This window comes from Sceloporus occidentalis, unplaced genomic scaffold (genome assembly GCF_023333645.1).
Source record: "Sceloporus occidentalis isolate IW3139 unplaced genomic scaffold, rSceOcc1.0.p SCAF_62, whole genome shotgun sequence".
Taxonomy (NCBI): domain Eukaryota; kingdom Metazoa; phylum Chordata; class Lepidosauria; order Squamata; family Phrynosomatidae; genus Sceloporus; species Sceloporus occidentalis.
The window spans coordinates 3,007,725-3,030,257 of NW_028317042.1; the positions used below are offsets into that span (position 1 = coordinate 3,007,725).

Genomic DNA, 22,533 nt, shown 5'->3' on the forward strand with positions numbered 1-22,533 from the left:
TTATTGATTTCCTTGGCATCTTCTTTGATGTCTACAATGTAAACGGCCGGGAAAAGACTGTTCTAAATAATCCGTTAAACAATGGATGTTTTTTTTCCCTGATCATACCGTACCAAGCACAACAGGAACCAGGGCAGTGACATGTAGCAGCATATGACGCCAATAATCAGTAATGCTATCGATCTCACGAAATAATATTCCAATTTGTAAAATAGAAACTGTATTACTTCCACTCACACACCCTGACACCCACACCTCATACATTTCATTTCTTCAGCCAACAAAAAATAAACAGCAAACAGTTAGATGGGATACTTCCCCGCTGTGCTTTTCCTTGCAGAGTGCATTGTCTTAAGGCATAGGCACATGTCTCCCTATTCGATCAGAGATGTTTCAGTCCAGTTTCGAAAGACATGTATTGCTCTGGGTGACCTAGAAGAGTTTAATTAAGGGGATGGGGTGCAGATATGCAAAAAAAAAAGTCAATGTTTATGTGCTACAAAAAAAGTTAATATTTGTGTTCTACAAAAGCACCAGACAGATGAAGGGTTAAAAAATTTTGTTGCCAAAAAAGAACAAAAAAAGAACAGCGTTCAGCAGAATACAAAGAGATTCAAATAAACTATGCTATAGGATATCAACAGCAATTTAAAGAAAAAAAATCCTGCCCAAAGGAAAAATGCGTTGGTCACAAAACCGGCATTTTCCAACAGAAAATAGAGGTCTGATTTTAATATATAATGCTTAAATATTCAATCAAACTACGTTATGTCTGTAAAATGGAAATAAGAGAGAGATAAGTAACTTTTAACTCAGAGCATAGACTTAAATATCCTAATTATTAAATAAAGGCTTTGTTCCAATTGAATTAATAATTAAAAGATGAATAGATAATTGTGGTCAACAATTCTAGTTTTAGAATATAGAAATATAGAGATATTATACTTCTGGATAAGATTTATATTTAGTATTTAAACATCAGAATATTTATTTATATTTTAAAATTAAAATAATAATATATTATAGCTGATTAGACTTTAATATAATGACTTCTAAGCACTTATCTTTCTGGTAGCCCCATCTTCTAAACGTCAACGTCTTTAACTGCGTTAAGGGTTAACTGAAAAGGGTTGCGACACTGTGAGCATCGACTCGACTCAAACAAGTTATACACACTTAACGCAAGTCGCTTTTATTATTTAACTTAGACTGGAATAGACCTGGGTCCACTGTCTTTTATCTGTAGAACCCACCTTTTGACCATCATCAGTCAGGGTAACTATGTCCGACTATGGCTATGTGCAGTTGCTTATTCTGCCCAGGGTGGCAGAAGTGTCTAGGGGGCAGTTGCCCCACTGCTGTAAAATGGGGGACATAAATACACAGCTAGCTACGTGTCATATCCTTGGGATATTCGATCTCAACCTTTACAATGTTCTTAGACAGGGAAAGTACTAATATTGGAATTAATTACTAATATTTTAATCAGGCTGCGTATGTTTCTCTTGAACAAAAAGCGTTCTGTGGCTAAGGCTTCGGTGGTAGACTTACCAAACCCTTGTGTAGGACGGATGAACACAGGTATACATTTCTTTGGGCACCATCAGTAAGGATGAGAAATTTCCCAAGTAATTGAACCCAGGCTGAACCCAGCTATTATTCTAGTTGATGAGAAAATAAATTTAGAATTAACCTTATTAGGGAAGACACATGACAATCACCCTGAGCTTCTGGCACTGAAACATCTCCTAATCAGGAGATTAATAGATTTACAGATATATATATACGGTATATATATCTATATCTATATATATATATATAAATTTGTATATATTCACACACACACGTATTTTGTTTTCTGAGGCTTCCTGTGTCTGTTTATAGTCTTGCTCTTTGTCCAGTGATCTGTTTTGTCAGTCTATCACAGACATACACTGGTATTTATCTGACAGGTGGATCCAACGCCCGCTTGTGAAAGGAACAATCTTCCATTGGGACATACGCATATCTCGTAGACTTTCTGACGGGAGCTAGTTGAGGAGTAGGACCCTCGCGGCAGCTGTGGGAGCTTCACCGTGGCAGCTTGCAGAAGGATCTGGAGAGAGCGTGAGAAAAGGATCTATAGTTCATATGTGACACAAGTTTATTGCATATGGTACAAGGTTCTAAAAAAATAATCTGAGCAGAAAAACACTTAAAAGTAGAATTTTTATTTATAGTCACTATACCAGGCAAGCTCATACAGCGATGTATGGGACTGCCCTATGGTGGGTTCCTGTTTAGAACTAACAGCCACACCGGAAGACCAGAACTGAAACGCAAGGCAAAGTTCCTCTGCACAACAGAACCAGCAATCCCAAATATACGTTTCAGCCCACATGGCCAGTGGGTATCCCCCAAAGCACAATGGAGAGTCCAGCTGCGGACCTCACTTGCACCTAGAGGGATATCAACCAATGAGCGATGAGGCTCCGAAAGCCGAAGTATAAATCTGGGATTGGTGGTTCCATTGTGCAGAGAGAGTTTCACTTGAATTTCAGTTCTGTACTGTCCTTGTGGGCCGAATTAGATTGATATCCTAATTGAGATTTTTTCATTTGTAATAGAACAAGTGAGCTCAAATTTGGGACCCTTCTGCATGGGAATGATATTAAGAAACTGTCTTTTCTTGGTTGAGCCGGTCTCGTACCTCTCTTTATCTATCATCTCAATGGTAAATCCAGGAAACATTGTCAACAGTATTGTCAACAGTATCCGTCAAATTGCCTTCAGAGGTGTCCACTCAAATCACACATCAGACACCCCCCTATGTATTTATTAAAATGGTTACATACATATCGGTAATGGATTATGTTTGATTAACAATGGTAAGGTACACTTGCCTCTCCATCTGTAGACTCGAGACGTAAATCCGATCTGCATGATGCTTCCAAACGTCCTGCCTCTGCATTAATTTCAATCCCCTTGGGTGCTTCCATCACCAAGGAGCGAGTCGGAGACTCCAACCTAAATAAATATATATACATATCACATTGTGGCAAGCAGGACAGCGAAGACAACCCCATATCTCCATCAAACATAACGGGCAGGTGGGCTAGCTAATCCTCTCTTTCTAAAGTACTGAAGATTGCCCCATTAATCACATACTTGGACATGATCAAAGAATAATGTGTGGGCAGGAGCTGGGTATTCCTATTTAACCCGAAATGTGTATGATGTTTCTAATGATAAGTAACAATATTCAGCATGGCACCTGCGGCAATACCGGTAATGACATATATATATAAATATATCATTTTCCTTTAGTAATATGGTTTAATAATATTCAGTGCTGGGAGGGTCTTATTACCGTGGCAACTGCCAAAATACTAAAAAAAAAACAAAAAAAACATAATTCCGACACACGGCCCATTTTAGTGCTCAGCTCTACAAGGACGAGACGATTTGTGTCTCAGTTTGCAAAGTATGAGGTCAGATGCAATCAGTATAATCGTTACTTTTATTTATGAGGTTGTGGGTTCTTATTTTCTCTTATTAGGAAACACGGCATCCTGATGAGTCTTCATCTCGTCAAATTAATGAGCTTTCTCCCTTCCCCAACACTCTGATCCCTTCCCTTTCAAGGTTTCTTGTTATCTTGCTTTCGTTATACAAAGTCGGTCCGTCTGAGCACTCCTTTCTCGCACGCGGACAAAGCACGGGGACTAATTAACACCATTAGTTACAAAAAGATCACATATTTCCTACCCCAAAGTTTCTCTTTGAGTGGCTTGAAAGGCCTTTTATCTTGATCAAGACTTCTACGCCATTTAACCCCTTAATGACAAAGCCCGTACATGTATGGGCTCAAAATGCATTGTTTTCAATGGGTTTAGGGACCGCCTATTGTCCTTAAGGGGTTAATACAATGATACGTAAATTCTTTTTAGACTATAGGAAATTAAAGGGCTGGAAATTTCTGTTGATCCAAGTAAGAGAATCCAGTTGCTGACAACATATATTGCGATCACCCATATAGTCAAAATCTAGAATACCAGTAAACGAACCCCTCTGACTTTGAGAACCGAGTTAAAAAAAGGTCTTTATGTCATATTAAATGTTTTGACATACAAGGTATTTCTATTTTAATGTTCCTTAAAGGAAACGTGGAAATAACACAGTTACAAAGAGGTATTATATGACATTGCAATACAAAACATCACATATTACTCCTGTAAGGAAGCACAGAAGAGAGAGGTGAAAAAGAGAGGATAAAAGGAAAAAATGAGAAAAGTGGAATAATTATTAAGGGGGGAGGAAAATGTTATAACCGACAGTTCACCTATTTGTAACGGCATGATTAATGAATGCTACAATAAGTACAAAGAACACAGTGCAAATATTTGGTGGAAATGTTAAAGATATTTTAATAAGAATTGCTTGGAACGTACTATCCCCCACAATGTCCTATTAAATGGCCTATTAGTCTGCATGCTTTAAATATTTTAAAATGTTATATTCGCGAGACGGCAGTTAGATGTTTGCCTTTTGGTGCGTTTTCATAATTAGCTCCGCAGGCGTCATCTTTTCAATTTTAAATGGTCAAAGGATGACAGCAAAAGATATGGTCAGGGGCCGGGGTTTACCAAGTGTGACTTTGTAATTAAGTATTGGAATAAGGGTCATAGGAGAAGATTTTTACTTATACAATTAAATATATAGAATATAAAAAAAATAAAAAATAAAATAAAAAATACATAAAATATAAAAGTATTAAATATAATATTTTATATATATATATATATAATATCCAAAAATAGTTACCGGCACTCCAGGGACTTCTTTAAATAATCACTCGAGAAACTCCAGTTTTCCAATCAACGTTTCAGTCTGTTTATTAGACTTTCATCAGGACATGTCAGAAAAACAATGTGAGTCATATTTATAGCAAAAAAGGATCATTAACAAGACCTACCACACCTGTAGTGCTCGTGGTGTTCAGACCCCGAATACGCATGTGTAGAGCGTCAGCAATACTTCCGGATCTCAGACTCACGGTCTGAGTTCCGGGTTGTCATGGCAACGTTTACATTAATCTGCATAATACGTGTCTCCTATGCCGGTCTGTAAACCTCTTATTTGTGTCTTTATTCTGGTGTATATAGTGCTATCTTCCTGTGTACAGGATCAGCTGTGATTTATTTATAAGCAAATGTAAATATAAAGACAAAATTATAATGATTAAAAAATTTTGTAGAAAATAATGAAATATGTATTTTTGTCTGAGATCCGGAAGTATTGCTGACGCTCTACACATGCGTATTCGGGAATTGCTGTTGCAGCTACTTGGCACCGGGCAGAAAAAAGTGGTAATTGGAGTGCAATTGTTAATTTTGGACTTTATATATATATATATATATATATATTATTAAATTTTTTTATTATTTTTTATTTTTTTATCTATTTATTTTTTCTGTTCTATTGGAACCAAAGAAGAAACAGATGGCTAGTAAGGGGATCATGTTTTAAAAAAAAAAAATTAAAAACCACTGAACATTAAAAAATAAATAAACCCCAATAATATATCATCCATTTTTTTTTTTTTTAAATGATGTCAAGGTAGACATGGCTGATTGGATTTTATACTTTTATTTTTAATATTTGCCCATTGAAAAAGCCCAAGTTCATATCTGGGGGAAGGAATTTTTTCATTAAATCTCACAAGACTGATGAAGCAGAAAAGAAATACATACTTAATATATCAGTTAATTAATAAATCTCTGAATAAATCAACCCTTATGAGATGTACGTTATCTGACATACTGACCAAGGCAATTAATATTTTGATATCCAATCAGGAGAAAAAACAAACCCTGAAAGTTCTCTTATTGTCACATGCAATTACTATGATTAAAGCCGCGCACGAATAACTCGCAAAAAGGGAAGGCACATATTTCTTGATTGTGTATGCAATTATTCGAAGTGTCATAAGATATGTACGAGCTACATGCGTGATTTATATGCATTTCATGTTATGACAGAAGAACAATGCGCTGGTTTTGTAACGGTGGCGCATGCTGAGGTTAAGTAAAACAATCTGTAAAAAAAAAATATCCTTTATGTGAAGCGAATAAAAAGATAGCGGAAATCATTTAAAGTGAGGCTGCTGACACACAAAAAAAAAAAAAATGCGAAAAATACATTTATCACTTTTTGGGATATTTGTAAATTTACCGCACAGGCGTTGATTCGGGTCTTACTGTACAAAATATTGTTTGTGCCACGCAGGTGAAATAATAGGGTCTAATGAGAACAGTTCAAAAAGCTGGCCATGACTACATGTATGTGAATATACCCCAAAATCATGGTGGCACAGATGATGCCACCAAGTCCATTGGGGCAGATCTGTTCTCCTGCTCCCTTCTGGTTCCATCAGACTTTGTGCTTCATACGCAACTTTCAAAAGCTCTCTAAGAATCCACCTTTTTCTAGAAGCGTAGAAGCTTTCCTCCGAACACTCTCAGCCTTCATCCTAATCAAGCCATCTAAACGACCAACAACCTCAACAGATCATCCGGACAACTCAACTCATCTCCACCCAAGCATCTTCTCCTACTCTCCTACTGTTTCACTTCCCATTATCATCTTGTTATGTTGTATACTGCTTGTTATGTCCTGTCTACCCATTGTACAGCGCTATGGAATCTGATGGCGCTATATAAAACAACAAGTAATAATAATAACCCTTATTTTGTACTAATGCACGGAATTTGGCAATCTCCTGTGTCCAATGCATTTATATTAGTGATGATTTTTTTAACTGTTACAAAGACTATACGTTGCTCTGTGTGTCTCAGCCTCCTGACCCTTCGTTCTTAGAAAACCCAGATTATGTTTTATGTGTTCTTAACAACAAAAGGTTAAAGGTTTCTAAACTCCCATAACCATATGCATTAATTAGTCTGTACAAGTAAATCACTCCAATCCTGTCCTGAATTATTTAATCTTGGCTACATTTATAGAACTTGCCAACGCATTTCTCTTCATGTCTCGTCTCCATTCACATCGCCTACAATAAAGACGTGTCTCTTCGGCTACTTCAAATATTTAGGGACACATACAGCACATTAGACTACAGGTGAACGAGACACAAGAAGCCTTCTCCTACTTTCTGGATGTCTTAGAAAAGAAGTTAGAATGAGTTAGGAACATCGGAAGGAGGAGAAGCCGAGTAAATGTGTTTAATCGCGTTCTATGAAAGAGGCGATGAAGGTTCCGACGTATCAGAAGACTTTCTGGAAGAGTGCTGAGCCATTTAAAGATAATGTTAATACAACATATGTACGGGGTTATATGCTGCAGTGATGAATGCAAAGTTTCTTTCACGTGGCAGGTCCGCTTTAACCCCTTAATGACAAAGAGCATTGTTTTCAGTGGGTTTAGGGACCGTCCATTGTCCTTAAGGGGGCTAAGATGGCTTTATTGTGAGATAAATAACGCACGGTATTAAAGTAAACGCAAATTATATGAGCCGCCCTTCCCAATAAGGAGCACGTATGAAGCAGCGGCTGTGACGTATCCCAATGCTTTGTCCACTTTCTAGTCCGGTACGATAAATCTTCTTGTACTTTACGACACGTAATTAACGGAACATCCCATCTGCACATCAAAAAACAGAGGCTACCTGTGTACACCGTCCGATTACACAGTAACAGCTCTTAATTAGAAAACATAAATCAATCACAAGCCGGGACGCAAGATGATAAAACGGGGGGGGGGGGGCTTTAGAAAAATGGTGGTGTTTAAATACCCGTGTTTGGGATGACACCAACATAAAGGAGGTCATCATGAAAAGCCATTGCTCCATTACGAGAACATGCAGTCTGTTATTTAGAGGCACTGAGATGTCCGACTGCAATGTTATATGTCTGAAAACATCGACATCATACAGCACTGATCACATCCAATGTCAATGTAAGCAATATCTTGAACCCCTCCTTTATCCTGTAAGAAAGTGGTATTCAGTATATATATATATATATATATATATATATATATATATATATATATATATATATATGTATATAATTAATGCTAATCAGTAAGGATATATTTGATCATAGCTAGGAAACAAAAATAATCAATAATCAAATGTTTGCCAACTTTAAATAAAAAAACACCACTAGCCTCATCAAGAAGGGGTTAATATAAATACACAGAAACAGAATGAGCTCATAAGTAGTATAAAGTATCACATCTTTCTGTGTGTTGGGAGCATTTCTGCACTCGCTTCAAGATCCCATGCAGCATGATAAACACCAAAATAGAACGTCAGCTCAAGATCTCCTTACTGCCGGAATTGTTTTTTGGTGTTTATTAAAGATTGAATACAAACCTATATAATATTGTATATTCATTGAAACATTTTGTTATTTTATATATATTTATATGCAAAATATATTCATACATATATATATATATATATTGTTACAAATATCAGTGATGAATTACTCCAATCAGCCACTAGAAGGAGCTACCGCATTACATGGGTGCAACGAGCCAATCTCCTTCTAGGTAAATTGCTTGGGACTAGAATGATTAGATAACGTGGAAAAGTTTCAAGAATCAATGGAAAACGTGCTTCACCGGTGCTAGACCAGATGAGTGAAACACCACACCTTTAGTTGCGGGCATCTGCTGGCAGGTAGCACCTCAGGTACGTGACCATTGTACAGCGCTGGGGAATATGTTGGTGCTATATAAATAATGTGACAAAGTGCATTAGCAAAGGCACTGAGTGCCAGCATTCTTTCTCGTTTCTCGAGCGGGCCTGTCAAAACAAACTATTATAGAACATGTTACTTTAAGATGGCGCTTGGAATCTCTAGAGGTCCATTTGTATGAAGCAAGATATTAGAAGAAAAAAAAAACATTTTTAACACAAATGGACTAGTCATTTATTTCATAACTTGTTTTCTTTTTATTTATTTTTTTGGCATACTTTTAATTTTTGTGAGTTTCTGCGGACCTGCAGTAGGTAACCCCGCGGGTTTCCATCATTTAATGGACTGCAGCTACCCGAATCCTATTAATAAAGGGAAATAAACCGGTGAAGAGGAGAGGCGCTGATTGTGTACATATGACTTACATCTACAGTACCGTATTCCTTATAAGCAAGATAATAACTCACGGCTCCAGTCTGCAGCATCTGTTTGAACTGGATTGCATTACCATAATCCCCGGGATCCAGAGACTCTTCAAATATTAACCTTTCAACAGCCCGTCACAAAGGCTCTAGAGTAGTGACTCACAACAGATCGCAACCAAAGCAATGGTCCTCATGAAAACTATAACTTGTCAGGAAGTAAAGGTAATCTGAATTAAATCACCTGTTTTCAAGCAGAGGTTTCAGATGTGATATACCAGTAAGGAAAGCACCAGTCCGGATGCCTATATCTTTGAATCAGAGTAGAATCGGAAGAAGTCACCTCCATAATGCGCAACTCTGAGCATCTGCCCATTTTCCTTGAGATCAGAGAAAGCCAGAGGAGGTACTCGGGTTAAATCCAACAATCTCTACGTACCTTAGATGGTGGAATGGCTCAGCCTTGACGTATGGAGTTTCTAGGGATTTGGGGAACACGGCGCCTTCTGCACCTAAAACAAAACAAGCACAGTTTATTACATAGGCAGGTATTTCATCTAAGAGGACATCTTCCTGGACACGTATGATAGCCCAAAGGGAATTGTCTGTCCCAAATCAAAATTCTAGAAGGCTAAGAGTATGTTTGTCATTAGATGCAGAAGTAACACTTGGACATTCATTAGGTAGGTAAACTACATTGACACATCTCTAAATATCTAACAAGAGGAACTCTAGTACAACAGTTGGGTATCTGAGAGCAGGAGACCCACAACCGGTGCATATGTCCTCTTCCACTGCCTTTTCTCAAAGCTCGTTGCTCTGATTTTCTAGGTGTTTCTGGAGGCATGGGCTGGAAGAACCCATGATGGAGTTGTGGTCTTGGGGTTGGTAATGTAATGCACCTTTAGGACTTCTAATTAAAATTAGTAAAGGAATCTCCCAAGATGCTTCCTCGCTTCTTGAGTGATCAAATAAGGATGTGGGGGCATTGCATGTCCTGTGCCCTGAAGCACTCTGAAGTGGGACCATTTATAAGAAAAGTCCCATTAGCCTCCATGCCTCTCTTAATGCGCTGCCTCTGCAAACAAAGGTCAAGAATCCAGCCAGCATCCAGAACCCACGCACTGTTCTTTTTAATGCACGAGATTACAAACACTGAATATTCATAACAAAGAGCCGTTGAGAAAGGCCATTTTTCTTTTCAAAGAGATTTTAGCAGATGAAACTTGGGTGCCCTAGTGTCACAATACATCTCTTTTGCGAAAGCAATGGTACTACATCATTGAAAGTAGTTAATCACATACTGGGACTGCAGTCTGCGCAATAACTCTAACTCCCAGTATCCTATTAATGGACCCCCAACCTTTTACACGGAGTCCGGTGAATTTTAACACATGCAAACCAGTGAATATGTTCAGTTTAAAAAACACTTGCCTCATTTTGGGATCTGTGTGTCCATAAAGGGGGGGGTTGTGCACAGTTTAACCCCAGCTATGGGCAGGGGGTGGTCATCTGGAATGGGATGTGGGTGAGCGGAAGGAAGTGGTTGGGGTCTATACCTCCCATTGTCTATTTACATACATTTTAGCTGGTTTATAGGGAGTTGACCAAATTATAATTTTTTTTTATATATTTATCTTTTATTTGTTTTTATAAACTGTGTAATTTATATGCACTAGTTGAAAGAGGATTTCTTTCTTTTGCAAGTTTCAGGTAAGGTCATTCAACTCTCATGCCCTCGTCTAAAACTTTAAAGTCCTAGAGACTTACATGTACCTGCAAACAACATGCATATTATTCAATATGTCTGTTGTTTGCGAGTGTTATCCCCTTAACTTGACTGACCACTTAATTTTTAGTAGATACACCAAAAGGTCATTCAGTGGATAATTTTGGGCTTCTTCTGTTAGTATTGATGAAATTAATAAGGGAATTCACATCATCAATCTTCACAACCATGCAGAATATATGGAGATCCACTGGAAGTCCCAACAACACTGGACACTTGACCCAGTTTCACTTACACCTGACACACATTTTTCTGTTAATAAGATCAAACCTAAAGACTACGCATCTAACAATCTCTAAACACATTTATCTCTCTTCTTCTTGCCACCCAATCCTGATATTTTCTTGTCCTTTTACACTAGGGTAGAGGTTGTTAAGAAATTATTCTTTTTAGCCTATCTATTCTTGGCGCTCCCTTGGCGAATTCCGATCAGACAACGTGATGTTGAAATACATATGGTTACTCCTATGTGAATAGTAAAATTAAGATCATCGAAGCAGAATCCAAAGCTGCAAATTAAGAATAGTCCAGTACACAGGGGCAAACTGTAACTTCAGAAAATACATACATATACATACATACATCTACTGTATATGTGTAGGGGATATAGGGGAAACAGGAGGATGTTTCGAAGAATATCCTTGGTGTTCCAATCTTCATAAATGGTTAGATGGAAATCTTTTATTACACGTCTATAAAACAGCCAATTGGTGCGTTAATGATATAAACATATAGACAGATGTTTTACGCTCCGTTGGCCAAGCTGTTTTTAGGTGACAGGGCCACTTTAAAGCTAAAGTTACCGTTGTATGTTTACACGCATGCCACATCCCTCCGGTAATAAATACAGTAGTGATTTATTAATTTATTCTATGTTCTGTAAACTCCTATTAAACTGTCAGCGTGATTCCAGCCCTGACACTATGTAATTTAGAGACGATAAATGTTCATAAACAGCTTGAGTAAAAAATCCATACAGTTATTCTGGCTTTATTTTACGTTCCATTTAATGCCCCTCAAAAATGATTTCGTCAATGTGTTTCCATTAACGGCTTCTCCGTCCAGTAAGCTTCCGCACAGCGATATGTCAGGGAGCCAGTAAGCGTGTGACAGACCCTCTGGCAGGGCCGTGAGCAACGAAGAGAGACACGCATGAGTCTCATCGGACAGGGGGCTTTTGATTTTAGACGGTACGGAGACGTGGACATTTTCATCTGCATATGACGTTTTGCAAAGTGCAAATTATAACCTCACATTTACGCTAATGGCCGCTTCTTAAAGGGGAACTCTCCCCGTTTCTACGAATATTGGGCCGTGTCCTTTTTTAAAGCAGTTCCAGTTTTTGCATAATAAAATGTTTTCAAGCAGCTTTATATTAGCCGTTCGTACTGTTCTAGCTCGGATATCATACACACACACACACACCCGTAGACTCCTTATCACACTGCCTCTGGGGGAAAAACATGAATAATAAAACTATTAAGGAAAGGACTTTATTAGCATTGCCGTAAAGTATCAGCTCAGTGTGGTGTTTGAGCTGGGAAAGTCACCCAAATATCACATGACTGACAATGGCAAAGATTTTTTTCCATGGGACTTCCCCTTTGAGATTTTAATTCCATCTTTAAGGTTGTTGTTTGCAGTAGACCGGCTCAAAGAAAAATATACGATAAATCAGCTCAAACTCCATAATTGCTTAAATTAGTTTCTAGATGAATATGGCTACATATTTTTATAATACCATTTTTAGGACCTTGGTACCATTCTTTTATTGCGGTTTGACGCTGTAGGATCCAAGTGGGTTCTTTGTTTTGGTTGTAGATTCCAGCGGTGTAACGCAAATAATTATGCCCCCCAAATATACATTACAATGACAAGACATCTATATCTTTACTCTTACCGGGCCTGTCCTAAAACCCTATGTTCTCCTATTCCTGTCTACTACCCCCAGCCTTCATCCTTTTTGCTCTCTTGCCCCTTTTTTCCTCCCTGTTCCCTCCCTACCTCCCAACAGCAAAACAAGGCCAATCCCGTGTTACCCGTTTTGTTTGTGAATAGCTATTTTCCCCAATACACTGTGGGTGTGAACATGTGTTTTTTAAGAATGGACCTGTCACCATTGACTTCATTTTAAGAAAGCAGCTTGTATTTTTGGAATTACATGCTGCTTTTTCAGTGTTTTTAGATGGTCATCCAGTCGCCAACAGTCACTCATTGGAATGAGTGACCCTATACGGTCTCAGCGGATTGGCTCAAATGCAGCGTGTCCGCAGCCAATCATCTATCAGAGAATAGCTCTAACTGTTCGGAAACGGTCAAAGCCTGAAAACTTTTCGGATAACCGTACTTGTATCAATATGTTGTAAATATATCCGACGGAAAAAAAAAAAGAGAGAATGTATCCGTCCGGAGGATGAAGGTGACATTTTTCAATATAAACATAATAAGGAATCATGACTGAGAATAATGAAGGAACATTCGCCGGTATGGCAGGGCAATCACACAGAAATTGGCACTTAGGTCAAAGGGCACAACTGGGAAATCAATATAAGGAATCATGTTATCAAAAATCCCGGGCCGTGCTAGATGAATGCTGAGCCACGGCCGCAATGGCTGTCCTGTCAATCAGCTGATGTGGAGCCTGTGAGTCTATTTATCAACTTGTGACAAAAATGTCTTCCAAGCTTTCCGGTGCTTACGTTATTCGATATTGTATATTTATCATGTCTGCAGACGTTTGGTTAAATCAGTTGGACAGCATTACATAGAATGCGTTAGCATTGCTATACCCCTTATCCGCAGGGTCGGCCTGACCGGTGGAAGTCACGCGAGACACCTGAGATGGAGCGCTTCAATGGCGTAAATAATATTACTCATGGGTCCTTCGCCTTTCCTGATGTAGACAAGAATCCATTTAAACGTAAAGAAAGAGGTAAATGATTTTTAAGTACCGTCCGTTGTGTGCAACGTGGCAGCTCTTCGAAGAAATGGCCCTGCAGATGACAGCACAAAGTGCTTGACCGGCATAAAAAAGGAAATCAGTGGCGTATCGGGGAATATTATGCTTCAAACCCTCTGAAAAAAAAGCATTTTAAAATTTTTTAACGTATAGACTGTTTCTGTGGTCAAGTAAAATGTATAGCGGAAGTGGATACCTTTTATAAGGCCAAGGCAGAAAACATTACATAAACCTTCGGGGCCTCAGAGGTCTCTTCTGAAGATGGAATGTCTTCTAGTGATTAAGACTGAACTGGTATGTTTAGAATAAAAAAACTCAAGACATCTTCTGGAACAAAAGCTATTTCTTAGGTAAAGCAGCTTCGTCCCCGTTTACCCTCTGCCGGTGTTCTCAAGGTACGGATAAACAGTTATGAGCTTCCTTGCAGTCGAGTGGCAACATGCCACAATAATTCATGGCTGTTTGGTACTTCGGTGGCTACTGGACTGGAACCAGCTGCGGAGGTGCTAGCCCTTGACAAGAAGGCAGTTGTTCCACCAGAGACAGGTGCTGGCTAATAACACCCATTACAGTCCTTACCGGTGGGTTAGCGACCTCCTTCCAAGGGTTAATTACATTTTAATTATTCTCCATTACCCTGAACATTCTCTGCAAATTAATCCCAGCAAAGGGGTTAATCTCTGTATTTTTTTATGCTGACGGAGTGAAAACAAGCTATTTTTAGTAGACCATAGACAGACCAGCAGATTCCTTGTCACGTTGGGCCGGCTAATTAAACCTTATTTTATTAGACAATAAACTTCTGCTAATCTCTGAAAATGAAAGGCTTTAAGCCGAATGACAAAATACGTCAAACGGCAATACTACATAATGTAACGGCAATGAAAGCCTATCATCGTAAGTAAATATAGAATGTAATAAATGAAGTAGTCCTTTGTTAAGTATAAGTCTTAGCCTTTCATTGCCACCACATGCCAGCTTTATCCTTCTGTATCAATGTTTGTGTATCTTATGCACCCCACCTCCACTCGGCAATATGGATTTATCCACAGACCGCTCACCTGCAACATATGGATTAATCCTTAGCATTGCTTCTGAGATTCTGTACATAGACCTGGCCCTATACATTATGGATTTACCGTGAGCTGCCCAGACTCTAACGCAAGCGGTTCCTACAGAGATCAGCTATACAGCGTGATTTCTCCCTCCTCCTCTCCGTCTTAACTACAAGCTCGATAATATTAGTGCGATTTTGCAATGGAACACATTCCTCCAGCATTAAAAACACAAAGATCCAGAAGGCATTTTGCTTCCTCAGCATGGATGAATTCTAATTTCTCATGCATACCTTCTAATGCCGCACAATATAAAATACCAGGAGCATGTCGACAAAGTACAATGAGCCCTTGAAAGAATGACCCTGCGCTTTATGGAATTACTGGGGTCGGCTGCATGGATTTGTAGATAGGCTTCTAACTCACTGCTCTGCCTCCTACCTAAAACGCGTGAGAATATTGCTGAGTGGTGAGATCTCACTATGTTCTCAGGGGTTCTTGGTGCAGAATACGTTGATAGCTCTCTCCAGTTAAGTAAGATGGTTGAGCAATGATGATAAAAACCTAAATAAGCAGCGCTGGAACGGTCCGTGGACTCCTTTTTGGGTCCTTGTTATGGAAACTAAATCCCCGTGTCCCTCTTTTCTCCATGGTGTCCATTTCGTGTAGGCGCTCAGAATGTTTGTTGGGTAAGAGTGTATCACAGTGTTCTACAGCCATAAAAGTCCAAAACAATGTGCAGGGACAGCGCAAGGGCCATCTTTGAGGATTCAGCCCACTGCTGAATATTAACAACCACACACATTTTCCCTACATCCACCACTCATACACTCTAATCCCATACCATAAACCCACACTGGAAGCTTTCTAACATGGCCACTTTGTCTGTTCCCGTCCCAGTAGCTTAACAACACAGAATGTTTACATAAACAGCACAAAGGTGTTGATGTATTATTATTAGTATTATACACTATTCATCTTCAAAATGCCCTCACTCTACTACTTAAATAGGCCGCCTAAGTCATAGCAACGTCCCAGACCCCCAACCGCACTTATAACCACCCCTAAAAGAAAACAGTCCTTTTTTGGCCATTTTAAGTAGTGGGAGATACAAATGGAGGATTTCCCTCCAGTGCCAACATTGGACAGAGGTAAGGAAACAATAGTGGAGTCACCCTAAATGCTTAAGTGTTGCTATTGCCATAAAACATACCATTGGCTACATTTCGTTTGTTCTAAACTAAACAGTTAATTGTGGCCCCATAACAAATCGCAATGCACCCGGACGGGTAAGGTAGGTGGACTGCCCCGCCTTGGCCTCTATCCACACCCCTGGTCACGCCTCTACACCCAACCCTAACATCCCAGTCCCTTTTGGGGCAACTGGAACATTGAGGGTATGACTTAATTCCAACATACAGTTTTCAGCAGCCCTGTCCAATGAGGTCAAACGTCCTGTGTGATTACATAGGCTGCAGGGGCTTTAAAACTCATTTAGACTCACAGAACACCTTAATTGCCTAAAAAACTCTTAAAATATGTTAAAAAAAAACAACCCAGGAAATCATTGAGACCAAAGTGTGTGTTTCTAAATATCACATAAGCGGACACGATTGTTCTACAAGCTCCTCAAGTCGACCAGAGTACTGCCAGCGTGATAACAATACATGAAGGCTAAAAACGTATATGGATCTTCAATCGAATGTCAGTGCTCCTTTCAGCCTTTGGTTTGTAGACTACACAGGGTCCTTGGAAATGTCTGAAGAGCATGCAAATCAATAACACATATCTAGAATGCCTTTTGGTAATCTTCTATGAAAAGGTTGCTGTTCTAGCAAAACGGTCATCTAGAATACCCTTCTTTCATCTCGACACAATTTTTCATAGATCATTTGAAAAAATATGGAAGTTTTATAATGAACATATTTCTGGCAAACTTTTGAATATGAAAATGCCCTGCATTGATATATTAAGTACAAATATCCAAAATGTAAAAAATAAAATAATAACTATTAAATATCACAAAAAGATGCAACAAAAGAAAAGAAAACCAAAAGTAGCCACCATAAAACAAACCATAAAGTGAACTGTATGGCACATATTAAATACAGGATGAAGTTATTGTATAGAACGAGTTAATCAGTCCCTAATAAGTTAAACTAACCTAATGCCTTAATTAAAAACTGCCGGTGAATTCAGATTAGATACAAATGACGGTAATTAAGATCAGGTGGTATCTAGAGGGCAATTTTATTATTAATCTGAAAAATACCTCTGACTAATTAACGAAGAGAAAATCACTTTTGGCCTACCGTGTACAGCAATATCACAATAGAAAATACGTAGACGGGCTCCTTCCCTTATTAAAGGCTGTCGGTAGGAGACCTTTCATTAGGTGGGGTTCAATACAAGTAATTTATCACAGATGACCGGCTAGAGGGATGGTTACGAAACAAGACAAAACAACAACAACAACAACAAAAGTAAATGGATTTAATTAAAGTATAAATAAATTAAATGTATAATAAAAATTATAAACAAATACAGAGATTATGTTTCTTAGTTTAAAATGTATACTTGGGCAAAGCATACTGAGAAACATATTTCAAAATCATTTTAGTAAAATTACAAATTTGTTTTAATATATAACTCAAAGTTAGTTTAATATAAAATTTGCTACATGAAGGTTCTTGACTTTGTCAGGTGGAACAAGTCAGATGGTAAATTATGTAAGTAAATTAGACGAATGGTTGTGAGTGTGGCAGCCATAGTTTAATGTTGATAAATGTAAAATAATGCATTTGGGACATCCCAAGGCAGAATATAGCATTGGGGATGCTGTCCTGTCAGTGACGACAGAAGAGAGAGATTTAGGATTAATTATTTCTGCTCACTTAAAGGTAAGCAGGCAATGCAATAAAGTGTCACAAAAAGAAAGCAGGGTGCTGGGTTATATTGTAGCATAAAGAAGGAGGAGGACCCCATTTCCAGAAGGATATTGACACGTTGGAGAGAGTTCAGAAAAGGGCTACAAAAATGGTAAGTGCTTTGCAGGATAATGATTATCAGAAAAGACTAAGAGATCTTAATATGTATAGCTTGGAGGAAAGAAGATAGAGAAAGGGGATGCAATAGAAACATTTAAATAGGTAACGGCATTAAGAAAGCACAGGATACAAGCTTAGTTGAAAGGAGGAGAAATGTTTGAACAAGAAGTCATAATCTAAAGATAGAGGGTCAGAGGCTTAGATGTAATGTAAAGAAGTTCTATTTTACTGGTACTCCCATCAGAAGTGGTAGAGGCTAATACAGTGAGGCAATGCACAGGACAGGCATAAAGCTACCCTGACTATAGGACCAGATCAAGGACTGATTGAAGGCTCTACATCAGGAAAAATGGGTGGACTAGATGGATCTTATCTGCCGTCGGATTCTTTATTTGTATGCTAAATTTTCTCAGCTATATCCATTTTTTCTACCCTAATTATTCTTGAATGTTTACATTGCGTTATCATCTACTATCTCTTCTAGAAGACTAGACCACACATCCACAAGTGTTTACTGTACATAAAATTCCTGTAATCTGAACCTCCTATGCTTGTCACTCTCTCAATCCATATACATTTTCACCATACCACAGAGATCCCACGTCTTGAGGGCCGTCTCTCTAGATACAGCTGTTATCGACCTTCTAAATTCTAAGAGAATACATGACTATGGCACGCATGGGGTGCATTCTTGTGTTCTTAATGTCAAACCTTTGCTCATTATTTTGTGGAGCACTGCAACCAGTGGCTACGGGAAGCTGTGGATTTCTAAGGGTTATTTGGCCCAGGACCTTTGCTTTTGCCCGGCGGAAAGCTTTCCCTGTCTGAGAATAGAAGTAATAGCTAAGAAAAACTTTTCCAACTATAACGTGTGTTAGGAAATCGTCTACGTTATTCTCAACTTGTCTACCAAGTTAACAGTGTCTTCGGTTCTGTGGTTGGCACAGAAGGATTCTTTAGGGGCTCTTCCTGGTAGATATAACTTTCTAAAATATGTCACTATGAACTGGGTCAGTAACAGATTTTATGACAAATTCCCATCGGTATCAGTAAGGGATACAATGTATTTTGAGCATTAGTGTATCTTATGTCTGGAATCCGTATGTGACACCTAGAGGGACCTTTTTTCCTGCAATATGTTTTATAAGTTAATGAGGGTGATGGAAGCCTTTCTACGAACAACCAACGAGTATTTTATCATTATGAGATTTTTCCTGCTTGTAAAATCTCTAATGTGTTGCCAGCTGGTTATTTTGTGAAATCATTTTTCAAGCAGACAGGTATTTTTGACTGATAAGATTGAAGTAAGAATTTCATTATTAAATTGTCATTTTATCAGCAGTGACATCATTTCAAAGGATTCAATTACACCGGTACACTCTATACAGTTTTGTTTTTTTACTATAGAAGATACAGAAAGGAAATCTAAAAGATTCTGAAATATTGGAATGTTTTCTATTGATTACAATACAATGTCAGGGGCTAGATTTTTAAAGGTTAGCCAACTCTTAAAGGGAGTTTGGACACCAGAATTTACATTGTAGGATTCTACAAGGGTTACATTTGCCTAAAATGCCCTGTCTACGCCATTGGTGTAGAGAAACGTGAACAGGAATATATCTATTTCTAATGGAACATGAAGTAATAATAAAACACAAATAGTAGTTTACTTTTCAGCGCAGAATTGGATATATCATTTTAACTCACACTTCTACTTGTTATCTCTATGAGCGCACACAAAAAAAGGAGTGAGGGTACTTTACCTACAACCCGCAATCTATCTGCTCCAACGACTACCTCGTTGTCATCTGCAGAAAACAGCAACTTTCCTTTATTGGACTTCACCTCCAAACGTTTCCCATATGCTTCTATAGCTTCTGATCCTGTATGGAAATGAGATAACAGCAGCCAATAGAATGTAGGGTTCTGTAGCGTCAAAGAGTGTCAGCTTCAGTGTCACAGTCAAATAGATTTAGTCTGCCAACTCAATACTAAAACAATAACTAATGCTATATGGATATATACATGTATCAACTGTTAATATGTATACATATTGCATTACAGGGACCCCTGTGAGACTGGGACCGCTAAGGCTTCATGGTTCGAAGTTGGCACTAATGGTACCGCCTGCTAATAATCGTTGATCTGTTTATATATCTGTCAACTTATATTGTGATGTTTACTCCTGCTGTCCATTTGCATTATTTCAATAAACACACATACATAATTGTCATAAAGATAATGTGCAACCCACGTAATAATTTCCAGATATCAGATAACTTCCTGATAAACAGTAGCCTAGATATTAATCCCTTTGGGCTATGGGCGTAATGATGGGTCTTTTCATTAAACCGGACAAATCAATGTATGAACCCATAAAAGAGTGTGGGTACGACAACTCTAATAACTGAGTCCCAACAGGACATTAAGACTGAATTCGTATGGGAGTAATATCCTTGCTTGTGGAGTAATTTTCCTCTAAATATGACAGGTAATTGCATATCTATTAAGCACGAGAACAGCAATAAGGATTCATTTAAAAGGAAATAAAGAAACGGAGTGTTATAAGAGTGGTGAGCTGGCATAGGGTTAAAAGGGAACGGGGGATTGGAAGCCAAGAGTGAAAAGTCAGTATGGAGTTAGAGTGTAAGAAGAGCCAGTATGTAGTTAGGAAGGAAACAAGAACTATAATTTGAGAATGGAGAGTCAGCTTGGAGTCAGCATGGAGTTAGAAGGTATTAGAGAATTAGAGCCCCATTGTGATGAGTCGTCACTGGTTAACAAAGGATTTAAGAATGATGAGCTGGCAAAGATCTAGAAAGGGAACTTCAATCGGGAACCAAATAGTGAAAAGTCAGCATGAATTAAGTAAGGAATAGGGAATTGGAAACAGAGTGATTGGTTGGGAATACCAAAACTCAAAATTGTCAGGCTGTCTTTGATATAGAAGTGCTTGAATCGATTACCGGGGAACGAGGGACTGAAGCTTGAAGGTCCAGGAGTGAGGGAATGTAACTCTATTACAAAATAGTTAATTCATTCACATATGACAAATCTCACACTTTTTGTTGGTTGCTCGAGCCTAAGTACAGTCTGAAACCAGTTCTTCCTACCTGCCACTAATTGAGTGACGGCCTTCATGTCCCCATTGAGAATGTTTAGGGTCACATTTCGATCTGACTGGAGGTATAACGGACTTCCCTGTATGGAGAAGAAAAAAAGGAGGAGGACAGGTTAGAACCAGCAGATTTACTTTGGAACATTTAAAATGACTCACGGTTTAATCATTTAAGTGCCTTGAGGTAATTCTATGCAGTTCATATAATCCAAAATTAACATTAGTTAGGAAAACAAATACTCTTACATGAAGGCCTTTGAATCCTTTATATGACAAAACATACTACGAAACCATTCGGAGGTTATATTTTTGGACCTAGTATTGGGTCAGGCCAGGAAAGAACGACAATAAGTAAGTCTTCTATACTAGACAAACAGGTGGAATTTCCACAAAAAGCATGTTATGTTCCTCTGGACATCAGGTACTATGAGGAGCAGGGGATCAGTGAAAGGAAAATGGTGGGGAGGGGTTGTTAAAAAAAAAGGGTCAAAGGGAGCAGATAAAATGCGGAAGCCAAAGCCCTGAGAAAATCAGATATACATAAGGAAACTTAACCACGTTCTTGGCTTTAGCTTCTCAGGTAAACTGAAGTTAGGACATTAATCCAGCAATCCAAGGAGGCTCACGTTCTGCAAAGTGCACACTCTGAAATAAGATCCACAAACAGCTCACACTCCGACTTATGCCACTCATAGTTTACACTCTTCGTGGCTCTTACACGCTATTTACTATTCACGATTCCACTCATTTGCCGGTATGCGTGTCGATGAATGGAAGTATGTCTCTAAAAGGGGTTTATTTACTAAGGCAGAGTTGGGTGGAGAGATTAAAGGAAAGTTGTTGTTTCAACTAACTTCAGTATTATTTATGAAGGACTAACAGTGGATGGTTTCTCCAGCACGATGAGATGAGAAACCACTATGATTTAACTATACATTTTACGGGGCCAGAAGAGTTATTCCTGCAGCAGAAGTTCACTGGGGGTTGGACTCATAATCTATAATGAAGTCAAGGAGTAGAAACTATTACTCTCTACCAAGTGCTCCCTTGAGTGAATTGATCCCAAAGTTTGTTGGTGAATAGCATTTTTTTTTCTTTTGCCACGGGATAATTAGCTCCACTGCAAAATAACCAGGTATTTTATGTGATTTTACAGGTAAATAGAGATAAGAAAAATAACTCTACGGCATTAGCAGGCTGTTGACTTACAAAGTAAAAATCTTAAACTTTATTCAGCTGATCATAACTTTTTCAGGAGGGACGAGTATTTTGGTGTGCCAATAGAAAAAGCAGCATATGAAAATAAAGCAATCATTTGTATTGCAAATAGAGGGTTATACGAGAGATCTGAGGCTGTCAGAAGTAGGAGTGAGTTTTTTCAAGGATGAGATGTAAGACTGCATGGTTTTATAGGCTGTTGAGAGGCTGAGTACGATCCAAG

General features: G+C 38.5%; 1 protein-coding gene across 1 annotated transcript in view; it reads right to left on the bottom strand.

Annotated features, from left to right (window-relative positions):
- Nucleotides 1-1,921: 1,921 nt before the first annotated feature.
- Nucleotides 1,922-22,533, bottom strand: part of LOC149287305 (delta-sarcoglycan-like) — a 61,216-nt gene continuing 40,604 nt past the window's right edge. Inside the window, exons 3-7 of the mRNA XM_089493057.1 lie at nucleotides 21,088-21,175; nucleotides 19,738-19,857; nucleotides 9,564-9,636; nucleotides 2,883-3,006; nucleotides 1,922-2,095 (exon numbers count right to left, since the gene is read on the bottom strand). Of these exons, the coding sequence (XP_089349183.1) occupies nucleotides 1,922-2,095; nucleotides 2,883-3,006; nucleotides 9,564-9,636; nucleotides 19,738-19,857; nucleotides 21,088-21,175 (579 nt within the window). The remainder of the gene's footprint in view (nucleotides 2,096-2,882; nucleotides 3,007-9,563; nucleotides 9,637-19,737; nucleotides 19,858-21,087; nucleotides 21,176-22,533) is intronic.